The following is a 26,117-nucleotide window of genomic DNA, read 5'->3' on the forward strand; positions in this document are numbered from 1 at the left end:
CAAGGACCACTGGAAACTCGATTGATCGAGAGACCATGGATCTCTTGAACTTTGATTCGAATCTTTTATCGTATAGAGAGAAAAAAAAGACCAACAACTCTGAGAGATTGCTGCTTGGCCCCGTTCCTTCCTACGTTTTCTCGCGTACCAACCATGCAAATATATACTTGAGATAATACGTCTCGTTGTATAAAGGTGACAACTATTTGCGTTCACGTGGTTACACGCAAGCGATTCTTAAGTAGCACATAATTCGTTTGCGAAATGTTAGAGTACGTGTACAAAACGTTATAACCAGGTCGAGTGAACGATAACCTGATAATATTCCGCTTAATATAATATCTATGTCTATAGTTGCAGATTGCTTCGTCAGCCGTAGAAGGTGGTTTCGAATAATATTCTTTGAATGGCATAGAGATATATACATACATGTATGATACAGAAAAGAATCTGTGCAGATTCAGAATCAATTGCATCTGACATTTTACTGTGTATATTATGAATAATAGCAATTTTATAAAAATATTCTTGCCATTTTCGAACTTGTCCCTTTTAGAATCGAATTCTTTTTCGATTAATTGTATCATGGACAATGAACATTTCAGTTAAAGGATATTACTAAATTGTCATTTTATAATTCCAATCCTTCCAAGATCGAGGTATTTTCCCAATTGCACGTGAAATTTTCTTGAGAATGTTAAGAAAATGTTACATCGTTTAGTGTAGAATTCGAACACTTGTCTGATTAGTTGAATGCCAAACGATAAAAATGCTAATGATTTATTTACGAACATCATTTCTAAAAGTAATATCGACGGTAAAATCGAAGAAACGTAAAGTACAGTACGTCGTTCGTCATTATTCTAAAATAATAAGCTCGAAAAATACTCATAAAGAACTGAATTGTTCTTATTTGTATTCTTGAGACGAATGATTTATATTTATCTATTTCTGCAGTTTTCAAAGTATTTTCAATCGATATAAGGATCTTTATTGAATGTTAGTAAACGATTGTTGTTATTATTATTGTAAATAGAGCATTGTAAAATTTATAATTATTCATATTTTTAAAAATACGTTTTTAAATCAGCAGGCCCTAAATCTTCATTCGAAATTAGAACCTTCGTTTGTCTAATACTTTCAATCGATTATGCAATAATATCGTAACAATGCGATGAAATTCGTCAGTCGAAATCATTGCTTTTTCATAAAAAATTTTGGTGGAAGAAATGAAATATGTGAAAATTAAAGAAGAAAAGAAGAAGATAAAGAAAATACAAGGAAAGTTAAATCAAACAAAAATAAGGAAACTAAGAGAAATTAAATATTAAGATAAAAGGCAAAGTATAATGGAGAGAATTGGAAGTTTAATTTAAATGAATTATTTTATTTGAAAAATTAATTTAATTTAATGGAGTGAAAAACAGAAAAGGAATGGTTGAAAAGTAAACTATAATAAAAGAGATGAAACAGAAAAGAACAAGGAAAGAAAGAGAAAAGGGAAGAAGAAGAAAAAGAGAATGCGTTGTTTCTAGCCTGTTACTCGGAGTAAAGTTCACCGCGAACCGAATCATACCGGATTCGCGATGCGCCTTTAAAACGCGTGGTTTCGCCGCGATTTATCACAACTTCGCCGAGACGAACACATTAAATGCACTTTTTTCGCGATAACAGACCTCGAAGCACGAGCTGCGCGTACGTCGACACTTTATCGCAGCTGCGCGCCACACGACACCGCGCAACTATATTTTCCAAGGCTGTAGACCCAACAATATCCGGCGAAACGGTAGTTTCAGCCTTTTGCGACGAGAAGAAAAACCGAACTAAGAATAAAAAAGGAAGATAATCGCGAAAAGTGAAATTTAGAATAATGTAATTCTTCTCAAAAGTCACTTTATCCTCTGTGCTTATTTTAATAAGAATTATACAGTCGAACCTTGATGACTCGATCCTCTATACTCTATAGGACTAACTTTAGGAACTTCCGTTCTGCTGTAAAAACCTCCACAAGTCAGGATACACTGACTCGTCGCAAAATTAATTTGAACGCTTTCCTTAGAAAACTGTTATATTTATATTGTATTGCGATATATAAAATATTCTCAAATTTAATTCATCAGATTGGAAAGTAATCCTAAGGCAAACTAATAATCAAAGACGTACTTGCAACGTACAAACGGTAACAAACTATCATATTTTTCTTCCTAAACCTCTTGAAAACCTTACTTGAAAAACTCGATAAAACAAAATCTCGGTGACTGAAAGATTTCGCACTCCCCTTGAGATTCGAGTCATCAAGATCCGACAGTATTACAGATTTTCCCTTTCGCTTCTTTTTCTTCTCGTATAACAAACAAATGTAAAGTCAGAGATTGAAAAAAATCATCGATAAATGAAGTTTAGTACATCAAAAAATATCACATGACGCACTTACAAGAGATTTCCCCTAATCGCCCTTCCTTCGCAGTCCATCAAAGTTCAACGATGAATCGAGGAAAGTGGATAGGCGCCGTGATCTGTGGGAATTACCAATAGTATAAGAGAGATGGATAGGTCATAGAATTTATATCACGAGATCACTGCACCATAATTGCATTTATAGAATCGACAACACGCATGAAGTAATCTAACATCGATATCACACGACATTCCTACATTTAACAGTTTATTTCGTAATTTTTCTATTCTCGCAAAATTCCTGTGAAAGAATGATGTAACTGTACGATAAAGAATCTAGTGAGAAATGTGCAACGTATTTTATTTAATCTCTAAAACTGTTATGATTATTATTATTAATATTATAATTAATCATATTTATTAGTATGATTAATATTATTAATCATAATATCAATTAATCATAATTAATATTATGATTAATATTATCGCAACATAAATACTCTCTTGTTTATATATATATATGTATATATACTATTATAATTTAATTATAATGCCTTTGAGAAGATAGTGTGCTCGTATCGTATAATTGTAATTTAAATACGGATATAAATGTAAATTTTATAATACCAAGTATATGTATAAATTTCACTTTTGCAAGTCCTCTAGTGACTTTAAATTTTCCAAGACCTTTCTACAAAATTTGATAATTGAAAAGGATTTATGATAATTTATATATTTTCAATAGAATCCACGATTTAACGTGTAGACTTCTGTATAGATATTGAATTTTACTAATCCTAATAAATAAAAAAATCTGCTACTACTACAATAATATTATACTAATTTTATATTACAATATCAATTTACGTTTACATCATAACCTAAAAAACATCAAAGAACAAAATTAATAATTTGAAAGATATCCAAAATATCATTACAAAACATTTATACCCGTAATACAGAAATATAACTACCAAATTAATAATAAAATACAACGAATTCAACTAAAATTTTACCTTCGACTGTAGTTAACTAAAATTCTTATTGGCACATCATTCACTGACATATCTTTTACCTGACGCATACGATTAAAACTGCGTATACAACACAGAAGAAATCCTGTTTATCGATAGGCTACAGTCATCGAAGCATAGTTTAATTGGGTTTATCGCGAGAGCAGACGCCGCCACTGCGTTGAAATTCCTTTCCGAATGATCAGTAAATGCACGATAAGAGATCCCGGCTGAATTAATTACTTTCGATGGGAAGGGTTAATTAGAAAAGCTATCGACTGTTCGCGATTCGTCGTCATCCATCGTGGATAGAAGCGACGAGAGGAGAGAAACAGTCGGTCCCTGTTATCCATCTAACCACGGGACATCCTCCACGATAAAAATCCAAGACTTGGCTTATAAATACCATCGACAAAGACCGATCGAACTTTAGTATACTGAGACACGTTGACCTCGTCTTGTGGCCTCTAATTCTTTGTAAACGTTATCTCGTGCGTCCGATTCTCTTGCGATTTCCTTTAGACAAAAATGGGTACGTTTTAAAGCGTACTTTTAAAGTGAATAAATAAAATAGATAAAGAAGAGTACCATTTACTCGTATGATTTCAGTTTGAAAAATGAATAAAAGATGCTATTATTTTGCTTAAAATTTCTCGCCTTAATAAATTTCAAATTGATTTTTCTTGATAATTAGTTAATTAAATAATTTTGAATAATTGGGTTGAATTAAATCGAAGGTTTCTTAAATTGATTTTTCAGTATATGGTGAATATTTTCTGTTTATATGAAAAAAGCTATTATTAAATGGAAGAAGAAACGAGTTGTCACGCAATAAAGTGTCATTATTAAAGTGGCAATTTCATCTTCGAATATTTCAATACTTTTAAAATATTTCATTTGAACATTCTAATATTAAAACTCTTATTTATGAAAGTTTAGTTGTTACGTAAACGTAAAATGATATGTTTAATGACGCGTAAATTTTACAGAGAATGAAGACACTAGAAGCAGACGATCTTCCTCGTCTGAGAAGGCGATAAATGGGCTGGTTTCTGGAAAAAATGTGCTCATCACCGGCGGCGCTGCAGGTTTAGGGAATGCGTTTATGAATCATTTTTTGAAACACGGTACAAATGTAAGTGTGTTCGTAAATCGATTCCAGAAATAACACCAAATGTTAAAAGTATTCTATCATTTAAATTAAATCGGTTTTTAGAAAATAACTATATTAGATATTGATGCTGAAACCGGAAAGCGAATAGAATCGAGCGTAGAAAAGTCCTATGGGGAGAAAAAGGTGCACTTTATCCACGTCGATGTCTCCAATTACGAACTTATGGCTGGTGAGCATCAAATACAGTATCATACAGAGCAATAACTGATTAGATAACACGTTAGTAAGCTTTTACGAGTTTCTAAAATATACCTGATAAAATATATACGATAGATGCGGACTGATTGACTGGACCTTGATCTAAAAAGAACATAAATATTTTGATTTTAGAAACCAACTGATTATGATATATGTTATAACTTACCTGCATGTGTTTTTTTCCTTTTTATTATATATTAATTTTTATTCGTTTTTCAATTACAGCCGCTTTTGAGGAAGCTTTGAATTTTATGAACGATATCGATATTGTTGTAAATAATGCCGGTATCTTGGACGAACGACGATGGGAAAAAGAAATAGCGGTTAATATTGTAAGTAATGAGGGACTCTAATTTTTTATTTGCGTTTGTTTTAATCAAAAAGTATTCTATTGTTTCTCGATCGTGTCAGGGAGGAATGGTTTGCACCGCATTACTGGCTGCCAAATATTTGAGCAGAGATCAACTTGGACACGGAGGAACTTTAGTAAATATTAGTCAACATATAGATATTAAAAGCACTGCTCAACTTCCGATTTACACAGCCACCAAACATGCTATCATTGGTCTTTCACAATCTTTAGCGGTAAGATATTTATTTGACTCAACTAATCGAATGATATACAATTCGTAGTTTTAAAAGTACTATCGTTAAAATATTTGTTATTATTAGTTGTTATTATAAAAAAAAAGAAAAAAGAAAAATGATAAAAGAAAAGGAAAAGAAAAAAGAACAAACTTCTATCTCAATAATTCTTGAATACGTATAAAAAATTGATTTATCATTAAATATCATTCATTCTCAATACCTTAATTTGTTTTTTATTTCGTATATCGTTTGCTTTCCTTCAGGAATTATAATCAGTCTACAAAACACGCTACATCACAAACTGCAAATTTGATTAAATAAAAAAACTAATGTAAATCTACTTTAGGATTCTTGCCAGTACGAAAAGACTGGTGTTCGTGTGATAACTCTGTGTCCTGGTCTGACAGAAACTGCCCTCACAGTGAACAGTCCAAACAGATTACTTTCTCGTGTTATGAAAGCGGACTTCGTAAAAAATCTCGAACAGCTGTCGATACAAACGTGAGTTCTTTTCCATAAAAATTTTACTTTGAAAATTAACAGAACTAATTTTCATTGCTAAATCTGTCTTTTTTTTCTTACAATTAGCCCGTATGTGGTAGCTCAGGGTCTAATGTCAATATTGAGAATCGCAGAATCCGGTACCATATGGGTGATTGAAAATGGTCGGTCTCCATATGAGGTCTATGTTCCAAATCCACGTAGTTTGCGACGTACTTACAAAAACAATTTCACGCTGGCTGAGACCAAGGTAATTACAAAAGGTCGGCCAATTAGAGAAGTCTGTGACAATACACGAACAGGACTGATGACCTGCGCTTGACGGCATGATGGCGAAACATCTTTGATCATGATGATCTTCCGCGATATTCAAGAAGATATTCAGACTGGGACCACTACGATGTGTTGTCGTCTTGCCTGAAAAAGTCCCTCGTAGTAACATACGTGGAGAATTTTGAATGGAAAATTTGTCGATGGTCGACGGAAAATATCAAATTGTATCTTTTTCGATCACTTGAAAAATTGTTGAGGAAAAGAGGTTCGAGCTGCAGACTGCTTGGTATTTGTTAGTCATTAATACAATATTAAGTATTTATACAGATAGTCATACATATATACTCAATGTTTTGTACATAAAATCAACGTGACCATATTTAAAAGGTTTTTTAAATAATTACAATTGTTGACAATAATGATATTTGTTTTGTAATATGATCAAGTCTTTTTTTATTTCTTCAACCTTTGTTCAATAATGTCAATTTACAAGTGCTTTTTCATGTTATCATTTCTCTTTTTTGACAAGCAATTTGTTTATTCAGTACGAAAAACGCAATGATAATTGACAAGTATTTTACGAACAAATCTCTCGAAATAATTAGTGGGCTTAAAGAGTACAACAAACATTATTTTATTACTTCAGCATTATTCAGCATTGGGAATCGCAATATCCGCTGTACAAAACAAAAATTCTTCATCGGAAAACCGCATGTACTGTGCATTTCTTCACACACGCAATGCATAAAACTTAAAAGTTATATTTTTTCTTTCCCCATATTCCTTCTTATTTTACTTATCTTTATTCATATATGCTTTATAATTTTTTTGTAGTTTTACTTTACTTTGCAACTTTACTGGTAGCTTATGGAGATTTTCGATTTATATGTAACTAAATCTCATGTTATGTATGTATATATTTGTATACGCTTGGGACTCCATATGAGCCATAAGAAAATAACAGTCGCAAATAATATACCTATTCTGCCTTTGTTTTTTGTTTGCGTCTTATATCGTTAAGGACATTATCATGTTTTTAGAGTCTTACTCTCGCAATGTTATCCGCGATCAGCGCGAGAACGTTCTCGTACATCAAACGATTTCTTCGAAATTCGGAGCTATTAAACGCAGTCGAATTACAAGAAGGCATTCGCACTCACATTTTCTCTTTCACTAGCATACTACGTTCAATATTTCAAAAACTAATAGTCAATACAATCGATGTACGATTCGGCTTCGCATGCGCACGCGTATCTCTATGAATCATACAAAATCAATCTTTTTTTTTCTTTTTTTCTTTATATAAGGAACAATTCAACGTTCCTGTTCGAAAATCAAAACCCCCTCGTAAATATGTGAGTAAAATAATTATTCCAGCTTAATTCGCATACACGGTCATTATAAATAAATAAAGTTTTGACTGTTCCAAATAACCATAATATGTTGTCCTACTCTACTCTGCAATTTTATGCATATTCCTCCATTTCCTCCTTTTCTAATCTTCCTTTGTTTCATTTTTTTACTCACAAAAAATTTGTAAAGAACAGTTAGTTTTTTATGTGTTTCGTTTCAAAAACATCGCAACACATGCAACGCGAAAAATTAATTAGTCATCTTCTTCTTCGTCTTCGCCATCTTTCTTGAAATCGTTTCGTGCTACTCTTTTACGTTGTATTACAAAAGTTTCCATTACATTCTTATTGTTCACTTAATCGTAGTTGCATGCTTGTCGAATAAATTAATAATGTTCAAAAAAAAAGATTAACAGAAAATTTAAAACTTGTTGCTTTGTATACATTCCTTTGCAAATATTCTACCGTCTGGCGTGTATTGTACTTAATTACATTCAGAAGCATTCGACGATTCCTTAATTCGTAGGACATAATGGCTTTGAATATCGAGTTTTCGAAAATTAACTACTTGTAACAACAAGATTATTTGTCCAGAAACTCTAAACGCAGGATCTGCAAAGCATTGATTAGTTTCCTATGTTCCTGCATGACAATTCAAAAAATTCACGGTAAAGTTCTCTTAAATAACTTCTTTCCTTTTTTCTTTTGTTCTTTTGAGTCATTGAATCCATTTTAGACTCGATTCAAATCAGTCCATAAGGGCAGAGCATGTATCGTAAAAATCTTAATCTAGAGTGAATACTTATACATATAATAGTGCATTGTTCATTCAAAAAGATACAACGCGACTATTCTGCTGCGACTGAGTAGTAGATTGTTCGTTGGTCGTACGATTTTGACTGCCAGGATTATTCTGTTGCTGTTGATTAGCGGGTTTACGATTCCCACCTCTGGAACCTCTATAACCACCTCGGAAGCCAGAACCACCTGCACCACCACCACCTCGATACATGCCTCCCATTCCACGATTATAGTAACCGCGTCCACGAAAACCACCACGTCTCGTTGACGCTACACCAAATGTTTCAGAGTTCAATTTACGCTCTGTCCTCCAGTCCGTACGTTGGAATCGTCTGAAATAACAAAAAATTATTATTTTATATAAATCGTAATCATAAAACTTTAAACTATATATTATTAAATTGAAAATTCGTCAACTTACCCTTTACTCCTCTCAACAGCTTCACAACTGATATTATCGAAGAAAGATTTTGACTTGTCATAATGAACTATCTCAGGTTCTTCCTCGGGTTCTCCTTCACCGGCTCCTGTTTCGTTACCACTATCATCCTTCTTTTCGTTATCAGCACCAGCATCAATTTTCGTTTTTGCTAACTGAGATCTAAAATGCATCATACAAGAAGTAAATCTTAATTCATTTTCAATTATCTTTTAAGTAGACAAGTTTATATCTATCTATAGTCTACAGATAATGGATATGTTGATGCGTTGCGTAAGCAAAGGATATTATAATAAAAATATATTGTTTTAAAGACGCATATCGTTGATCTTGCATGGTATCCACATACGTCGTTTCAAACATACTTGAAAGGAACCCGGCAGTACCATGCTATATACTACATATATATGTATGTGTTTATCTAGAATACATACCTCAATTCCTCAAACTCAGTATTGGCTTGTTCGAAGTCATAATCATTATCGAATTTCAGTGTATTCTTGGGTTTGGCACCAGCATTACCAGGCTGATTTCTAAAACCACCGCGACCTCTTCCTCTTCCGCGCATATTTCCACGATTCATCCATCCACCACGATTTCCTCGACCACCTTGATTATGACTACCTTGTCCTTGCAGTTGACCATCTTGTTTCATTGTATCGCGCTTTCCTTCGTTATATTGCGATACAGTGCCTCCCGTTTTATTGCCGCTATGGCTGAAGATAAGAATATATAAATGTATCTAGGAATACTAATAACAGTTAATTTAAATTGATTTAATTAAAGTTTAGTTCTGTAACGTTCAAATATAGATATATTGTAATATTTATTACCTATCGTGATCGCGCCGAGCAGATTGAATACTTCGCATATTTGTTTTTTCACCAAGCTTGCCAACATTTCCACTCTGCTGTTGTTGCTGCTGCTGTTGTTGTTGATGACCCACCTGGATACCCTGATCCATAGTTGGACTTTTTCGTGTCAATAAAGAAGAAGTTGGAGTTGTTGATCGTGAACCTCCACTAATCAGATCTAATACACCTGTGAAAGTAAGGTGGATAAACATGCATGTTATATCCTATACCATGTGAGCAATACCACGAATAAGAATTTCAAGGTCAAATATTTATTTAAACATGATATAATATATGGAATATTTAAAATATGTATTAAATTTCCAATTCTAGCTCTAATTGAAGTATGATTGCAAAGTACTACATTAAACATACATTGCGTAAAAACTAATCTTATAAAACGATTTCTACCTGAAATTTCAACTGTTCTTGCTATCATGTTACTTGCTAGTGCATAATGCTTCTAACGCTATTTAAATGAAAATCAAATGCATATTCTTAAGGTAAAATTATAAATTATAAATGCAATAAAGAAATTGTCATGCATTGTCAAAATATAAAAAGCTATCAAAACTCATGTGCATATAAATATATCTTATAAGTCACAAATATATCAACAAATCAATTCAAATATTGAAACTGGAATACTATTATTTTATTATCTTAAATATTTATTGCCAATATAATATGAAATATTTGTCTTAACTTAAAAAATTATACACATTAAGTAATAATGTAAATAACGTTAAATTGTTTGTTATTGCTTAAATATTTTTAAAAATTAACAGTATGAATTAACTACTAACATAAGAAAGCAAACATTAATATAAAAGCATAATTATTATAACAGATAATATTAAACAAAACATTATATCAAAATAATATTAAAAATTTGTAATAAATAACTATACATATATTCTTATATATGTATAAAAATATTAATAGATAAGAAATCAAATGCACTCAAAGCATTCAATCAAAATCACTCAAAAAGATTGACAATATAAAATTCAAATGCAAATCAAGTCATAATAAAAATGTATGTCACACAGCATAAGCAATGATTGATAAGCAATTAAAAGAAGAAACACAATAAAACAAAGAAAAAAAAACAATAATATTACAAGTGAAGTTAGCAAGCATTACCAGAGAAGCAGCAAGCATGCCATTGGCAAGGGATAGTTCATAGCAAAAACAGTTTACCATCTTCCAGAGATTGGTCTTTTGGTAATGGGTTGTCATTGTCCGTCGGTAGTGAGTTTGGGATAGAGATGGCCTTGGGTTCAGCAGAGCCCAAGCTCAACTCACTTGGCTGTTTATTTATTGGTCCACGAGGATCTCTAGCAGAAGTTGGCATTCCCATTACAGGTCCCATGGTGCCCATTGTCATGCCATAGGGTGTTCCATATTGTCCACCCATTGGACCCATCATTGGATGAGCATAACTAGGTTGTGGCTGGTATGATTGCTGGCTCATAGACGGTTGTACCGTCATCTATAAATAACCAAAATTATTTAGCAATCAGCATTATAGATAATACTGACCTACACTTTATTATTTAAGTTTAGTATTGCCTATTAAAATTTCATTTGGAAAATATTAAAAGAGAAAAATACATAAGTTATAATTACCTGCACAATGGCTGGATCATTTGGAATAGAACTGACGTTGTTGACAACTCTAATATCTTTAATATCTGAACCACGGAATAGAATATATTCATATACTTGATTTTGTGGAGCCACTGGAAGTTGAGTTTCTCTATCTTCAGTGCCAAAAGAACGTACTATATTGTGAAAAAAATAAAATATTACATATTTTAAAGAATGAAATAAATGAAATAAGATATTCATTTATTACATTTTTAATATTAATTAATTTCAAAAGTAATTGTCATAATTACATAATTATAAAATTAAATATAAAATGAAGATATGCACTATCTAATATAATAATATAGATGAAAATTAAAATTCAATAATATGAATAAATTGAAACCAATATCATACAATTTAAATTTTAACGATTTATTAGAACAGCTCTGTAATATGACAGAAAAAAGGAAGGACATAAGACATAAACAGGGCAAGTATAGAACACAAACATCCCATACAATGGTAGATTATAAGTAACGGCTTTCAAACTCCACGTAAACATAATAGCAGTTATATTATCATTGAAAATATTGAATCCTAAATATTGAATCAAATAGATATTCTATGATTTAAATTCTATTTGTTTCTTCAATTTCAATTTAAAGCTATAGGAAGAAAGTTCAACATAGTAACATTAAATAAAGAAATATTACAAAATTAAATATGTGCTTATTATGTAAGATCTCCTAAAATTTTAATTATTGCTCTGAAATACAAAATAAAATGTACAACTACTCATTTGAATAATATTATCTGACACAGATTTGTTTCTACTTTTTTGTATCTAAGTATAATTTGTTACAAATTTAAAAGTGCTGTGTGAACGTTTGATATATTTATTAGAAGTAAAAGTATGTCAAATAATTGAGTAAATTTCGAAGTATACATTCAAATTCAGTACAAAACACCCGTTATAAGTGACGGGTGACCCCGGTTGTTTTGCATCAAAGTTTTACCGGATGAATCAAATACCGACTGTTCCACAAATGTTTTCAAATACAACAAATACACAAGAATCATGAAATCTTTGTAGAAGATACGTAAACGGGACACAGGGAGGTAAAACGAAAAGATAGTCGAATATGAAGGATGACGCTTATTACAACAAGATAGCCGGGAAATGAAACAGCGGCAAAACTGATTTCGGTATCCATCTTGATTTCAGACTCACCATTAGCTAGAGCAATCGTACATTCTTGAGGATCAACAGTAAAAAGTCGCCCCTCATAACGAATATCTGCTTTCGATATTAAACTAATCTTTGAGCCCAATTCTGGCATTCCTCCGCTCATCTTGAATCTCCTTCCTCTGCACGGTGATCGATGTGATATTACAGGATTCACGATACCATCTGACGAAACCACCAGCTGACACCAATGGTCGACAGCGAACTGCCAAGTCTACCAACAGAAATTGCGCATGCGCCACACCCCCTATATATTTACAAATAGTTTACAAATTTCAAATGTAATCAAGTTGAAAAATAAATAAAATATTAAAAATAGAAAGCAACAAGATATTACCGAAAAAAGTAAATAAATATTTTATTCGTACGATATATTATGTACCCATAAACGATTTGAAACGAGTTTTAAATAACTCGTGGCTATAAATTAAACATTGTTATCTTCGAAACCTAAGAAAACGCATTGCTTATGCTTATTATATTTGTAGAAAAAAAACATTGTACATGAAAGAAAAAGATATCTGATAGAACCGTTTAAAAGTTGATCTTACTATATTGGTATCCTTGATTAAAGTCGCCTTAGATATTAAAAGTTGTGTAAGTACCCTACGGCTTTTGAATGTATGCCTTTCCTTTCTGAACAAAGTTTGTGAATGCATGCAAGAATTATGTGTGACAATAAGAAAATTTAATCGATATGAGCAGTTATTGTTCCACTAGCATATAATCTATTTATTGTACAGATATTTAATTGACTAAGAATCTTGCACATTGTACCTCTGGCCAACATGGCGGCTTCATTGGGTCGGGTTTGTAAATTCGGTCTTTTGAAACCGAATTATGGAACATTATTTAACCAGGTATGTAATTTAAAAGTGTCAACTGTTTTTAGATATATTAATATGTCTATTCGAAAAATATGATTCTTTATTTGCCTATCATTCTTATAATATTGATGTATTGAAACTAATACGAATCTCTTGACGAACTATACAGCTTGTCGGCTGCTATGACATTTTTCTTAGAAAATACTTTAATTTTGTATCGTCTGTTACCTTTACAATTCTAATTAAGCATGTTTTATAACAGGATAATAAATTCAACAAGATTTTGAAGACATTTTATTCGATGTTATGTAATAGTTATCAGCATAGAAAATTGTGATGTTGCTGTGACCAAACATATCTCAAAATTATGTGGGTAGCTTCAGAAAATCAAATTTATAACTTAAAGTACTTGAAATATTACATTATTTAAATAACTATATATTTTTCATAACAAATTAAAACAGATAATAGCAAAATTAGTATAAAATAGTTGTCAATATCTACTACTTCAAAATATGTTATATATTTGATTAAGTTTAAAATAAAAAATATTGTATTGCAGGTTGAAAACTCTATTTGATATTTAAATTTTAATTTAGCAGGTGCATAATTTCTCTACTGCAAACCAGTGGTCTAAAGGTAGAAAAGTGGTATGTGTATTTGTCTAATCAATTGAAGATGCATCCCTATCCTTATTCCTAATGTACAACCAATAAAGTATAAATTGACTGAATATATGAGTACATATACATATATATGTATATATATATATATATATATACATTTTTGTAGTAAGTTTTAGATAATTTAAATATCATAATATATATCTCACATATATATATACATATATGAAATATAAAGATACATTTTAAAATACTTATATAATTAAAATAATTACAGCTGTTAGCATGTTTAGGAGTAACAGCTGGAGGTATTAGTGCATTAATTTATGCTTTGGATCAATCTGTAAAAGCTTTTGATCAGGTGGCACATGCACCAACATACAAATGGGGTTTCTATGGAATGTTTTCTTCACTAGATCATAAAAGGTATTTAAAAGTATTATAAAAGGTAACCAGTAAGTTTTAAATATATATATTTTTTGTTATTTAGTCTCCGACGAGGTTGGGAAGTATATAAAAATGTATGTTCAGCCTGTCATAGTCTACAATTTATGGCTTTTCGCCATCTTGTGGGTGTTACACATACAGAGGAAGAAGTAAAAGCTATTGCAGAAGAATATCAGGTAAATACTTTTAGACAGTTAAAGTAGTGTTAAACGTATAAAGATATAAATAACATGGAATAAAAATTAATAAGCTAATTGCACAATATTAATAAAATATACGTTGAGGAATATATTTGCTAATATAGGTTCAAGATGGTCCTGATGATACAGGAGCTTATTTCATGCGTCCTGGTAAATTATCTGATATTATACCATCTCCATATCCAAATGAAGAAGCTGCTAGAGCAGCAAATAATGGTGCCTATCCACCAGACCTAACATACATTGTTAATGCATCACATAATGGAGAGGTAAATTGATTAAATTAAATTTTCTTACATAATTTCTAAATTGAATGTTATATACGTTTTATCAATTTTATTTGAAACAAATTATTAATATTCTAGAAGTAGAGTATTTTTAAACATGAATCATACTTTACATTCTAGAATTATATATTTTCATTGTTAACTGGGTACTGTGATGCACCAGCTGGCGTTACTATAAGAGAGGGTCAATATTTTAATCCTTACTTCGTTAATGGAGCTGTTGGTATGCCACAAGTAAGTCAGTGTAATTAAGATACTTACATAAAATTGATTCCTAAATTAATTGTATAATATTTTAGATTATCTATGATGAAGTGTTAGAATATACAGATGGCACTCCTGCATCTGCTTCTCAAGTAGCAAAAGATGTTGTTGAATTTCTTATGTGGACATCAAATTTTGAATATGATGAAAGAAAGAAAATGACTATCAAGGTAATAATTTATATTAATATATATTTGTTGAAATATATCCAATTATTATTAATCTAAAAATTACATAATTATTACTCGTTTGCAGGTTCTTGGTTTGGGTGCAATAGCATTACCACTAGTCATATATTGGAAGAGACTAAAATGGGCAACTCTGAAAAATACTAAAATACTTTTCACCCCGAGATATAAACGACAGTAATACCTTGCACTTATAAAGCTATATTAGCTCGACGAAAATGATCCGACGATGTTAGGTTCCAATATTGGAATGTAGTTTTATACCTTGTTTGAACGTTGCAGAAACATAATTGCACGGAACTGTAAACGTTTATTTAATACGTCAATTGCCTTGTACATATAACTACAATCAATGTCATCGTCAGATTGAAATAAATTGTTAAACTTATTTAATTATATATTCATTGCCTAAACAAAAAAATTTCCTAAATATAAATATTAGAAGGAATGAAAAAATGATTTAAAGATAATTTCTAAAGAAATTTGTTTATTTTTTTTTTTTAAGCTTGACTTCATCGACATGGAGTAATAATTATTTAATATTTGTATTAGTATGAATTGGATTACACTATTACATTACTTATAGTGTAATACTGAAATGCAAAGCTAATGAAGAGGTATGTATAATGTTTCAGGTAGTTGAGAATTTAATAATATTACACGATAAATGTGGACTTGTGTTAAAAATCTCATACTTTGGTTTGGATTTACTTTAAAAGTAAGGATCAACATCTCTACAATTTGGACAATAAAATTTCAAAAAATTATATTATGTTTGAAATAATTTATGATTATATTTCTCTCTCTTTTTTTCTAAAATGTAACATAATTATGGAAAACTTTTCTTCCCCTCTGTATACAACTTTATGGGAACGGTATAGTTCATGGCAATTCATGATAGAATTACACTAGCATTCAGACCTGGTTCCCTAATCATTGAAAAACTACTTATGGTACTTTGGATATTTATTAAAAGTTAAGTATGATTTTATTAATACATCAATTATGAAGCTTTGATCAAAGAGTAAATAATACATGTTTGCACTATATCTGCACTATAATGATAAGAAGAAACTGAAAATATATTTCTAATATATAAATAGTGGAATATATGGAAAGTTAAGCATTTTTAATCTAATGCTTCATAAATTGATGTATACAATGATGCAAAACACTATACCATTAACCACATGTTATTACAAATCAAGTTATTACTTTATATTTTCAATTGTAACATAATTTGTTTATCAGTTAAGAAATACTTTTTTTTATAGAATAAGAGGCCGTTCTTGGATGATGTCTCAACCAAATACGCTCAATATATGCTCACTTTTATGCTACTTGCACAAAAAGGCACATTATTACATTAAATATTGATCTCAACAACCTGCTATTTGCTAAAATCTTAATAACAACTAACAGAGAAGAAATAAAGTAAGGCTTGATAAAAATGAGCACACAGAAATATAAATTATTAAAATTTAGAATTGTCTACAATAGTAATTACTGAGACACCTCCACAAATCATGAAATGGCACTTATGCACAAACTGAAATGTCATTCAGGCAATTTTGTTTCATTTAAAAAACTTTGAAGGCATAAGTTATTCTTAGTGATTATTACTTTTATTACACAGTCTGTGTTTCCAGTTTTAAGAATCAAAATATGACTTTTGTTTTAGATCGTATTAACTTAAAAAGCTGAAACAGCATTTCCTTAAATTAAATATGTGTGCATGGTTTTAAAATATTAAAATGAAAATAATAATTTTACACATATGAACATATATATATATCATACAAGTATATATATGTTATGTTATATATATATATGAAATATGCTTCATATTTAAGAAATAATAAGTAGTAAATGATTTATGAATTTTGTAAGTAAATGTTTTACTAAATTGAAAACACTGAATCAACTTTTATAGTTATCATCCCCCTTGCTTTTTTTTATACAGATGTCACTTCTTAGTATATGTCTTTATTCGGCACCCATTCAATATTATTTGGTACCTTTATTGTATCTCGCCCCATGCTACCGCAGAAAGGAAGAGGTGTTGTGTTTACATGTGGTTAGGCTAAAAAGTGCTACCTTCTGGAGGCTGAGACAATTTCATATTTTCTTTCAAAGTCATTAAACGGCGAAGTTCTTGAAGAACTGTTTTAATTGTATATTCTCGTTGCCATTTTGCAAGTACTGGTACACTGCGGTTATCAACCTATAAAATTTAAAATCAAATACATATTCCTATTTCATTGAAACTGAGAAAAAATGATACTTACTGCACCAGTAGTGCTGTTGATACAATTCATATTGATCCTGCTTAAAAATCTTACATTGGGAGCATCATCTGGATATCTCTGACCACAATCAATTTTCAAACTATACATCCTATTTTCATATGGTGTCTAAAAAATGTCATATACTATATAAGTAACATATTTGGTTAGTGATATTAAAATATTTTCCTGTTATTAATAATAACAGTTATCAGCTTTATTAATTTTATTTTACTTTCAACACAGTTAATTCTCTGATTTATATTTATACAATACAAATTCATGAAAAGATTTTAGAATAACAAAAAAGATATTCCATAGATAATTAAAATAATATAACTGAAATTAATTTATTGAAGTAGGATTAAAAACTTAGAAAAAATTACTCTAGGTGGTCCAATTATCATTCCAGTCCAATGCGTAAGAGTCATGTCATCATCGTTTTCCAAGCCCCAACTGATTGTACCATCACCTACACCTTTTTGACCTTGTTCTAATTCTTCTAATAAACGAAAGTTTCGAGGCACAACTAAAAACATAAAACTAAAGTTATCTTCCACGGAACTATGAGTGAAATGTTAGTAATTAAAACCAGTGAAACAAATACAGGTTATGACTCTGTGATTTTAGACATAGTGTAACTTGCCTCTTGTTCATATTTTCATAATCTCCTCGCCAATATATATAATTTTATATATATGAAAAAAACAAAATAATACTGATATTTTTGAAACGTTGACGAATCATTGATTAGTTTTATACACGTTTACTGTGCGTGATAACTTATTATAACATTACACGTCTGCTCTTGTATTTTACCGAAATTTCGTAGATGTAATTTTCATAACGATATTTTATTTATATCATTTATTAACCTTAACTCTTGAAATTTGTAAAAGTACGAGACCTACTTGTTGTTCCCATCTTTGGTCCGTAAAACAGACATAAAATACTTACCTACACCGGTAGTAGGTACCGCCATGATATCTTATTTTTATGAAGCGCTGTATATTTTTCTAAAGAATAGCAAATAACACCAAATAATGCACCCGAAACGAATTCACTTTAGAATATACGATTCAACTATAATGCGAATCTTTCATCACCCAAAGCTAAGACGAAGAAAATAATACCTAATATTCAAGTGAAATTCACTTTGCGAAAATTCAGCCAACCTCCGTGAGGTTGTCTGTTTCCACAGACTATTCACTTTCTAGACGGGATTATCGCATCATAAGTTCCATATTTTGTAATTATTATCGTTGTTTTTACAAACTCTAAGACAATTTTTCTCATTTTCCAAATTTAGAAACACAACATTTATGATATTTATAATCATATGATTGTAACATTACAAAATTTGACAGTTCAATCATTTTAAACGAATTTTATTCCTTCTACTGATATAAATTATTTTCTATAAAAAATGTAAAGAAAATGATACAGTATTGATATATATTAATCATGATTTTTGTTATAAAGAAGATTATCTACAAATTTTTTAATCGAAATTTTTTTATAAAATCTCATAGGTCGATGCTTATATTCAAATTACAATTTATACAAGATGTTTCAGTATTAATGGTATAAATAAGATAGGTAGGCATGATTCTACATGAAAAAGTAAGTCGGAAATACAGAATAAATTTTTTTTATTTGAGACTTGTTTTTTATGTATATTTCGTTTTCGAGAAAATCGAGTTTGAAAATTTATCGAGTACATACATGTACTTGAACTTGGTTAATTCCGGGTTAGAGAGGAGGTTAGTCTACGTATGAAAATATGTAAGTGGTAAGTCGAAAATATAGAACAAAATTTCTTCATGGGTCGTTTCGTTTCTGTGAAAATAAAATTTGAAAATCGATGAAGTACACGTATACCAGGTCTATTCTTAACTAAACACATTCAAATTTTAATTTTTTGAAAACAAGGTCTTAAACAGAAAAGTGTTATTTTACTTTTTTCATTTATTTTTGCATGTAGAATAATCTCCTGCTAATTGTTTACTTGTACCCAGATGGTAATTAGCTAAATTCATATATGCTAAATAAATATTCAAATTCAACTTCGTTGAAAACGAAATCTCAAATGACAAAAGTTTATTCTATATTTTCCACTTGTTTTTTCATGTACAATTAGCCAATTTCATTTATGCCATAAATATTGGGACATCCTGTAGATATAAATATTTTATATTATTGTAAACATTGGATTTCGTGTGTAGAGTCGGGGCTCCGTATTTCGTCGATACGGTTATGAACGATACGAATACTATAGGGAAGGAAGGTTGGTTGGTACAAATGGCGTCAGCTCGTAGAGGGGAGGAAGTCGGTAGTATCGTGCCGGCTGCGCAAGAGCAGCCTGCAAGACAGATTTTCTAATAATGAACAACCCGTGGTAACTGTCAGTCTGCTCGTGGTGCATTCGTTGACTCTTGGCTGCGCACAGTGTGTTCCGACGTGTGTTAAAATGTGCTGTATGTTTCATTGAATATTCCATTGAACGCGGATTACTCGAAGAACGCCGAAATTTCTGCTGTAACACAGGTAAAAAGAATTTGAATTTTTCGCATTAAAAGTTTCCTTTGATAGCCGTGTGTGCTGTTTGACATACGTACAGATATGTATACCTATTGGAGTGCTCACCATAATAAACAAACGAACGCCATTGACCTTTAGTTCCGCACATTGGTGGTAATTTCTGAATATTATATTCGAAAGCATTCTTTTCTTAACAAATTATATTTTGTTCATCTTCTATAACAGTTCATTTACACGAGTCTTTAGTCCAAATAATATTTGTGTCAGTGTTGGAAGATATCCTTGCAAGAACTGTAAACAGAACGTATCGAATCAAAACAACTGCTTTTCACGTAGAGAGATAAATAATAAGTGATACGATAAAAAATATTGTAGTGAAAATTTGTAGTAATTAAGTAGTATTCTTTCGCAATTAACTAAAATTCAACGTTTGATAAATTATATTGTAACGTATTCTAACTGAAATGTATAAAATCATCTTTATACATTTTATTTTCATACGAAAAACATTGTTATTATATCTATTAATTATACAGATACAAAGCACATCTGAAGATGGCAAAATATATCCAAAACGGTGACCAAATTTTAATCTAACTGTGCGTAAAACAAATAGTGCACTCGTCATCCATTTTAATGTAAGAAATCGAAAGAATGCAGAATATCTTTGATAGCGCTTACTCAAAATACATGCATATTTAAATCTCATTTATTAGTTACCAATGGGTTTCTAACATCTCGTAAACGGGTGGTACTATCGCGTTATAACGCGCTCGGTCGGTTTACGGTTGCTGCCGTAAATGTTCACGGGGAATCGAACAAAACGATAATCGCTATCGTCGCAGCTACAGTTGAGTTTCGATAGTTTCGCGTCCTACGAACCTATTATAAACTCGGTTAGTTTTCACCCATCGAATCCTGCCTACTTTCCATCCGTGATCGTTCAGCATTGTTGTCAATGAATGATCTCGGTAGTGAACCGTGAAAAACAGAACAGAGGCAGTGACGAGGACGAAAGTAAGAGAGCCAATAATGCGTATCCTTCTCGGTTTGTTACGAGGAACGGCCGTATGTTCGGTTCATATGTATACCGTTATAAGCGCGATTAGCACTTAGAATCACCTGAATAATCAAAATGATTAATTCATAACTTTCTATTGGCATTTTACAAGTTTGCAAGGCGTGTATGAGATTAGAATGATTAACGCTAGAAAAAATATTGGAATAGTCGAAGTAATCGATTCATAATTTTCCCTAGAAATTTCATAGATTTACAATGGTGTATATATTCAATGTTTTCAACCCAACCTTGTATCTTTTCCATTAAGAAATTTAAATGTAGATTTACAAGAGCGAATGTTTGGAGGATTTTTATGATATTTACTAAGGTACATTTATGAGCAATATTTGCGTTATATATTTTTTTAAATATCATTTATTTTAATTTCTTCGATATAAATTTTGTAATTTAGTATCTAGTTGGGGAATATTCGATTCTGCCCAGAAATCACGCACACGGGAATCGTAGCGAGGTATATAGCCATAGCGCATGCCGTAAACTTTCTTTAATTGTAAATCTGTCGTTGCGTGGCGTCGCCGGCACGCGTGTGCGACATTGCGCTCGCGAGCTTTCACCGGAGAACCGCACGCGTCTACTTTGCAACGTGGATTGACCGTTATCGTTCACGTTCGATAACATTGTGCTACGAAACGCTGATATTACAAACTACTGATCGTATTCCGAAACACGATTCATGGATATCTATAAAACGTTTTATCGTTGTTATCAGTTAGCGCTGTTTGAATAATAGATATATAAATGGTAATTTATTTCTTATATTGGTAAATGTGATATATCAAGTTGACAATATAATTTTAGTTTGGAATTTTTCGTACGTTTGTGTGAAAGATTTAGATATTTGTATAAAGAAAAGGTTAGACAATTTTTCTAGGATGACAATTTTTCCTATGGAAGTCTGATTTAAGTGTCGCATCTTTCTTTCGGTTCGTGCTTATATTCCTAAACATTACGTTAACGGTGTCGATTGTAGTTTAGTATAAGTCTAATGATTCGTTATCGATATGGGCTATCAGTATCTATTGGTTTAACATCGACATGGAATTATAACCGCGTGCATACTTGATACAATTTCAAAATTGATTTTATCGAAAGAGAAGCCTTATTTCAACAAATTTGTTTCCTTATTTTCGATTCATCTTTTTAACATTAACAATTTAAATCGTACATTATTTGCCGTAGTTTATCTATTTTTATTTAGGGAATTTTTCACCCAACTGTATATCGTTTTATCGTTAAAAAGTTTGATACATTTAACAAATTTCACGCTACAATCAAACTTTTTCTGAAAACTGTAAAAAATATTTTGTTTATCAAAACAAGAGTATAAAAATTCAAAAGCCATAGTAGAGATAAATACCATTAGTAAAGGAATGTAAATTGATCATTTGACTGTTTTATGAAAATCGTATTCTCTGGCATGAGTCCGTCGAGCCATAGTGTTGCATAAAATGTATTTCGAGTTCGAAAGCATCGACGAATAAATGTGCTTTAGGTTCCTCTTTCTGAACAGATGATTGTTTACACAGAACGGTATGCAGATTTGTTTCATATCGTATCAGAGCACATATTTCACGTTATAAACTCGTCGAACGGTAAAGTTTTTTATTCGAACTCGAATGACAACGTTGCTCGATAAATATGTAAATGAAAGATTGAAATTAACGAAATGAGAAATTCTGACATTTTGTTAATGCCTCTAATTTGTAATAATAATATCAAATGCATAAGAGGCTTTTCTGTTTATGGAAAGTAATAAGAAGAAATAAGCTGAAACAAAATTTATGCGAACATTAAAATATCCAGTTGAACAAAGCGACGCGAAAGCATCGCGATCGTTAATAAAAATACGGGAGAGCGAGTATGACGATGCAAGCAGCATTTTCTATCTCGGAATAATCACTGTTTTGCCACTGTTCGCGATTAAGGTCATCGAAGCTATAGTACATTTCTGACAATAGGCGATTTTACGTTGCTTTGCCATTTGCTAGAAATTTGCGAAGGAATCTCTTCTTTATTTATTTATTTATTTATTATTATTATTACGATCGTTAGATTGTGAATATTCACGTAAATTCATATTTTTATTAGTACAATTAAAGAAATGGAACTTGAGCAGAAATTTGTTTCACTATCTAAATATTAAAATGTGTACTGTAATTTGGATATTTGCATAGAAATTTACGGTCCAATTATTACTTACTATCTTTATGGACATACGAAGAAAGTTCAAATACAGTTTTCATAAAACCATGGTTTTTAAAATGGTTAAAATACAGTTAACCGACGATGGCTCCAAATATGTACACGTATCATTATATAACTGGAATTGATTTAAAATCTTTTAGCCTTTTCCATATTTTCTTTCCTTTTTTACTTTGTCATAGTCAAACTTCAAAATGTCATCCATTTCATTAATTATCGATTCTCATAAAAAAAAAAACGTGTGAATTCGAAGGGTTACGCTACCCTCAATTCTAATTATTTCTCTTTAAAAAAATGTATGTATGTTACTGAAATATGGATAAATATTTGTATAAAATGTTGATGGAACAAATTTTATAGATTCGTGGTAAAAAGATCGCCAACGAAAACCTTAGAAAACGTGTCTTATAGTAAGGGACGTCGTATCTATTACTGTTATCTTTTTTTTAGTCTTTCATTTTTATTTTACCAAACCAACGAGGTAACAAGCACACAATGTAATACAATCATGCGTTTTAAAGCAACATCTTGGAAACGGAATGAAACATTCGTCGAAGAGGTTGCTTTATCTTTTCTGTATTCATCGTACGGTCTGTGCATTACGTTGCAAGAAATAAGCAATGACATACTTTAGAAAATGTTCGGGGAAAAGACGAAAGCGTATGATTTCACGTGAACGAAGTAAAGAAAAAAGTAAAGATGTTAATGTATCAGGCATGGCTAACTCAAAACCATTTTAGTCTTGCTACAGACACTTAGCGTCCTCCGCCCACCAGCGACATTTAAAAGAACGATACTTGCGTCAAAGTATCTTTAAATACGACAAGATGAATTTGTGTCGGTGTTCTGAATAGGCTTACGTCAAAAACAGCGTTAGAAGCTTGGAACTAAAATATCACTGTAACGAAATCTGTACATATCTGGAAGATGCGTGGGATTGCGTTTGGAATCTTCTTAAATCTGATTAAATACTTTATTGATTCTTGATGAGTTAAATCATTTTTTCAGAAATTATCGAAGAAAATGAAATTTTTGAGAAATTCGATCGTACGAATATGAAAATTTCTATCTCAACTTGATCAAATTGAAAAATTTCTATATGGTTATAGGATGATGTATCGTACATTTCTCTTACTGCGTGTTTTTACAAAATCAATAATCACATTAATTAGGTGCAGCGATTTAACGCATTAGATATTTCATGATCAAATTATGATGGTGATCTCGTAGAGATCGTGTCGAGTCACTTAAGCCTTCCATTCGCTAATGACTATGTTCCCCATTGCCCTAAGACGGTCTCCCTAGAAGTTGTCGGATAAAAAGAAGAACCGGTATAGCCGGGAAGAATTTCTTTATTACGATTTCTCGAAATATTCTCTTTGCGTTTCGCCCTATTCGAGCGTGTTTTAAATGCAAAACACCACTTTTCACGAGCAACACCATTTAGCACTGAAACGCGCCCATTAAGGGGAGATCTTCTCGTGCCTTTCATTGTCGCGAATGAACGATTACACTAACTTTCGAATATCAGGAAAGTACGTACTTTATTCTTCCTTTAGAAATCCATATCTAGAATCAGCTTTTTTGTACGAAAAATCTTTCGTTACTTATAAAGTTATTTGTTAATGAAATTATAAAAGACCATAATATCCTCGGCTTTAGCTTTTGTCGATATAAGATTGCTTTGAACTGAGCTTTTTAATATTAGATTAGATATAGTAAAATACTATTGATACGACCAATATATGTAGTTATTATTATACTATTAACATATTACGATAGTAAAAAATGTAGAATATATATGATACGCAAAGAAACGGAGTACTTATAAATGAAATAACTTAATCAAACATCAGCTTAACTTATCGCGATCATTCGATTCATCATTCAAGTAAAAAGATAATCATTGTTGCACCATTACGCGAAAGCTGTGATAAATTCGCCGTAGCGTAAGTAAAAAATAGCATAATTTATCACTTTCATATCTTTCACATAACTTTTCCATTTATATACGGAACACGGTTTTGTGCTGCATACAAATATAGTACGAAACTCTGGTAAAATTGTCGATAAAAACGTTTAATAAAATCGCGATTCCTCTTTCTCGGATATAATATAAGCCGATCTATATTTAATATAATCACACCGATTTACTTGATACATCCGAAAAGTTGGAAAGTTTGTTTGCATGCGGAATCTTCTATATTAACTTAACCATTGTATAGTGTTTCAACGTGGCTCGTTATAAATATAAGTTTCGTTGCTCGTTGGTTTATTCATGGTTGTTGCGCCGCTAGACGGAACTGCGTGTAAATCTAATCCACGTAGCACCTCCGGTCGACGCGGGTCGTGCAAACGCTTCCACTGGATTCGTGCCAGTTATCCGTCGAAAGTCGCGATTTAGAGGGTGGGGACACATGGCCTCGAGTTTTCCTTCCTTCGAAACGGTCCTTTGTGCCCTTGGAGGCCTCATCGACTCGGTTACAGTGGCATTCGTATCGCGGAAGTAGGCAATTCCACGTGTTTCCCTGGTCGAGCTGCTTGTAGTCGCGTTCTCAGATAAGGATACGGAATTTTGATTTAAATCTGTCCTCCTTTTTCTCTTTTTATTCCTTCGCTATGCTTGTTGTCGAGTATTTGTTCATCTATACGAAAAGAAGCGATAAATGGTCGAAGGGATGATATTAAAATTTTCTTTCTGTTTTCTTTTTATGAACAGATAATGATAGGTAAAGATACA

General features: G+C 31.4%; 5 protein-coding genes across 10 annotated transcripts in view; 3 read left to right on the plus strand and 2 right to left on the minus strand.

The window, feature by feature from the left end:
* The first annotated feature begins 3,781 nt into the window (after positions 1 to 3,781).
* LOC126927111 (15-hydroxyprostaglandin dehydrogenase [NAD(+)]-like) lies at positions 3,782 to 6,585 on the plus strand. 2 transcript variants are annotated; one of them, XM_050743453.1, is made up of 7 exons: positions 3,782 to 3,942; positions 4,400 to 4,545; positions 4,627 to 4,753; positions 5,008 to 5,114; positions 5,167 to 5,367; positions 5,717 to 5,871; positions 5,959 to 6,585. In XM_050743453.1, the coding sequence occupies exons 1-7, from the start codon at positions 3,939 to 3,941 to the stop codon at positions 6,191 to 6,193; spliced, it is 975 nt and encodes a 324-aa protein (XP_050599410.1). In that variant the 5' UTR covers positions 3,782 to 3,938; the 3' UTR covers positions 6,194 to 6,585. The 2 variants fall into 2 exon arrangements, with proteins under 2 accessions (XP_050599410.1, XP_050599418.1); XM_050743461.1 differs by having other exon boundaries at positions 5,194 to 5,367.
* A 177-nt stretch (positions 6,586 to 6,762) lies between these two features.
* LOC126927055 (protein LSM14 homolog A) lies at positions 6,763 to 12,632 on the minus strand. Of its 2 annotated transcripts, none has more exons than XM_050743423.1 (7): positions 12,418 to 12,632; positions 11,223 to 11,377; positions 10,899 to 11,085; positions 9,570 to 9,777; positions 9,171 to 9,452; positions 8,719 to 8,898; positions 6,763 to 8,629 (listed from the first exon to the last, which is right to left on the minus strand). In XM_050743423.1, the coding sequence occupies exons 1-7, from the start codon at positions 12,536 to 12,538 to the stop codon at positions 8,326 to 8,328; spliced, it is 1,437 nt and encodes a 478-aa protein (XP_050599380.1). In that variant the 5' UTR covers positions 12,539 to 12,632; the 3' UTR covers positions 6,763 to 8,325. The 2 variants fall into 2 exon arrangements, with proteins under 2 accessions (XP_050599380.1, XP_050599369.1); XM_050743412.1 differs by having other exon boundaries at positions 10,794 to 11,085.
* Positions 12,633 to 12,925: 293 nt separating this feature from the next.
* Positions 12,926 to 15,656, plus strand: LOC126927138 (cytochrome c1, heme protein, mitochondrial). The gene is made up of 9 exons (XM_050743469.1): positions 12,926 to 13,029; positions 13,176 to 13,292; positions 13,859 to 13,909; positions 14,160 to 14,308; positions 14,373 to 14,505; positions 14,634 to 14,798; positions 14,937 to 15,050; positions 15,116 to 15,250; positions 15,336 to 15,656. Exons 2-9 carry the CDS (start codon positions 13,221 to 13,223, stop codon positions 15,447 to 15,449), a joined length of 933 nt encoding a protein of 310 aa, XP_050599426.1. The 5' UTR covers positions 12,926 to 13,029; positions 13,176 to 13,220; the 3' UTR covers positions 15,450 to 15,656.
* Positions 15,657 to 15,738: 82 nt separating this feature from the next.
* On the minus strand, positions 15,739 to 18,768 carry LOC126927246 (ubiquitin-conjugating enzyme E2 variant 2). Of its 2 annotated transcripts, none has more exons than XM_050743516.1 (4): positions 18,511 to 18,768; positions 17,940 to 18,082; positions 17,557 to 17,682; positions 15,739 to 17,492 (listed from the first exon to the last, which is right to left on the minus strand). In XM_050743516.1, exons 1-4 carry the CDS (start codon positions 18,533 to 18,535, stop codon positions 17,352 to 17,354), a joined length of 435 nt encoding a protein of 144 aa, XP_050599473.1. In that variant the 5' UTR covers positions 18,536 to 18,768; the 3' UTR covers positions 15,739 to 17,351. The 2 variants fall into 2 exon arrangements, with proteins under 2 accessions (XP_050599473.1, XP_050599474.1); XM_050743517.1 differs by lacking the exon at positions 18,511 to 18,768 and adding an exon at positions 18,200 to 18,431.
* Positions 18,769 to 19,819: 1,051 nt separating this feature from the next.
* Positions 19,820 to 26,117, plus strand: part of LOC126928751 (tyrosine-protein kinase Src64B) — an 86,984-nt gene continuing 80,686 nt past the window's right edge. For 2 of the 3 annotated variants that reach the window (XM_050744444.1, XM_050744446.1), the window contains exon 1: positions 19,820 to 20,100. The gene's annotated coding sequence lies outside the window, so the exon portion shown is untranslated. The remainder of the gene's footprint in view (positions 20,101 to 26,117) is intronic. The other variant, XM_050744447.1, reaches the window with a different exon arrangement.

The sequence above is a fragment of the Bombus affinis genome, chromosome 2, assembly GCF_024516045.1.
Source record: "Bombus affinis isolate iyBomAffi1 chromosome 2, iyBomAffi1.2, whole genome shotgun sequence".
NCBI lineage: Eukaryota > Metazoa > Arthropoda > Insecta > Hymenoptera > Apidae > Bombus > Bombus affinis.

Bases quoted from the DNA above. Each gene is read 5' to 3' on its own strand.
- LOC126927111 (XM_050743453.1), top strand. The intron at 4,754-5,007 runs GTGAGCATCAAA...TTTCAATTACAG, and splicing joins CAATTACGAACTTATGGCTG to CCGCTTTTGAGGAAGCTTTG. The intron at 5,368-5,716 runs GTAAGATATTTA...AATCTACTTTAG, and splicing joins GTCTTTCACAATCTTTAGCG to GATTCTTGCCAGTACGAAAA.
- LOC126927138 (XM_050743469.1), top strand. From the start codon at position 13,221: ATGGCGGCTTCATTGGGTCGGGTTTGTAAATTCGGTCTTTTGAAACCG. The intron at 15,051-15,115 runs GTAAGTCAGTGT...ATAATATTTTAG, and splicing joins GAGCTGTTGGTATGCCACAA to ATTATCTATGATGAAGTGTT. The intron at 15,251-15,335 runs GTAATAATTTAT...ACTCGTTTGCAG, and splicing joins GAAAGAAAATGACTATCAAG to GTTCTTGGTTTGGGTGCAAT.
- LOC126927246 (XM_050743516.1), bottom strand. From the start codon at position 18,535: ATGGCGGTACCTACTACCGGTGTAG. The intron at 17,683-17,939 runs GTAATTTTTTCT...GACATTTTTTAG, and splicing joins TGATAATTGGACCACCTAGA to ACACCATATGAAAATAGGAT. The intron at 17,493-17,556 runs GTAAGTATCATT...TAAATTTTATAG, and splicing joins TCAACAGCACTACTGGTGCA to GTTGATAACCGCAGTGTACC.
- LOC126927055 (XM_050743412.1), bottom strand. From the start codon at position 12,538: ATGAGCGGAGGAATGCCAGAATTGGGCTCAAAGATTAGTTTAATATCG. The intron at 11,086-11,222 runs GTAATTATAACT...GGTTATTTATAG, and splicing joins ATGATCCAGCCATTGTGCAG to ATGACGGTACAACCGTCTAT. The intron at 9,453-9,569 runs GTAATAAATATT...TCTTATCTTCAG, and splicing joins GCTCGGCGCGATCACGATAG to CCATAGCGGCAATAAAACGG.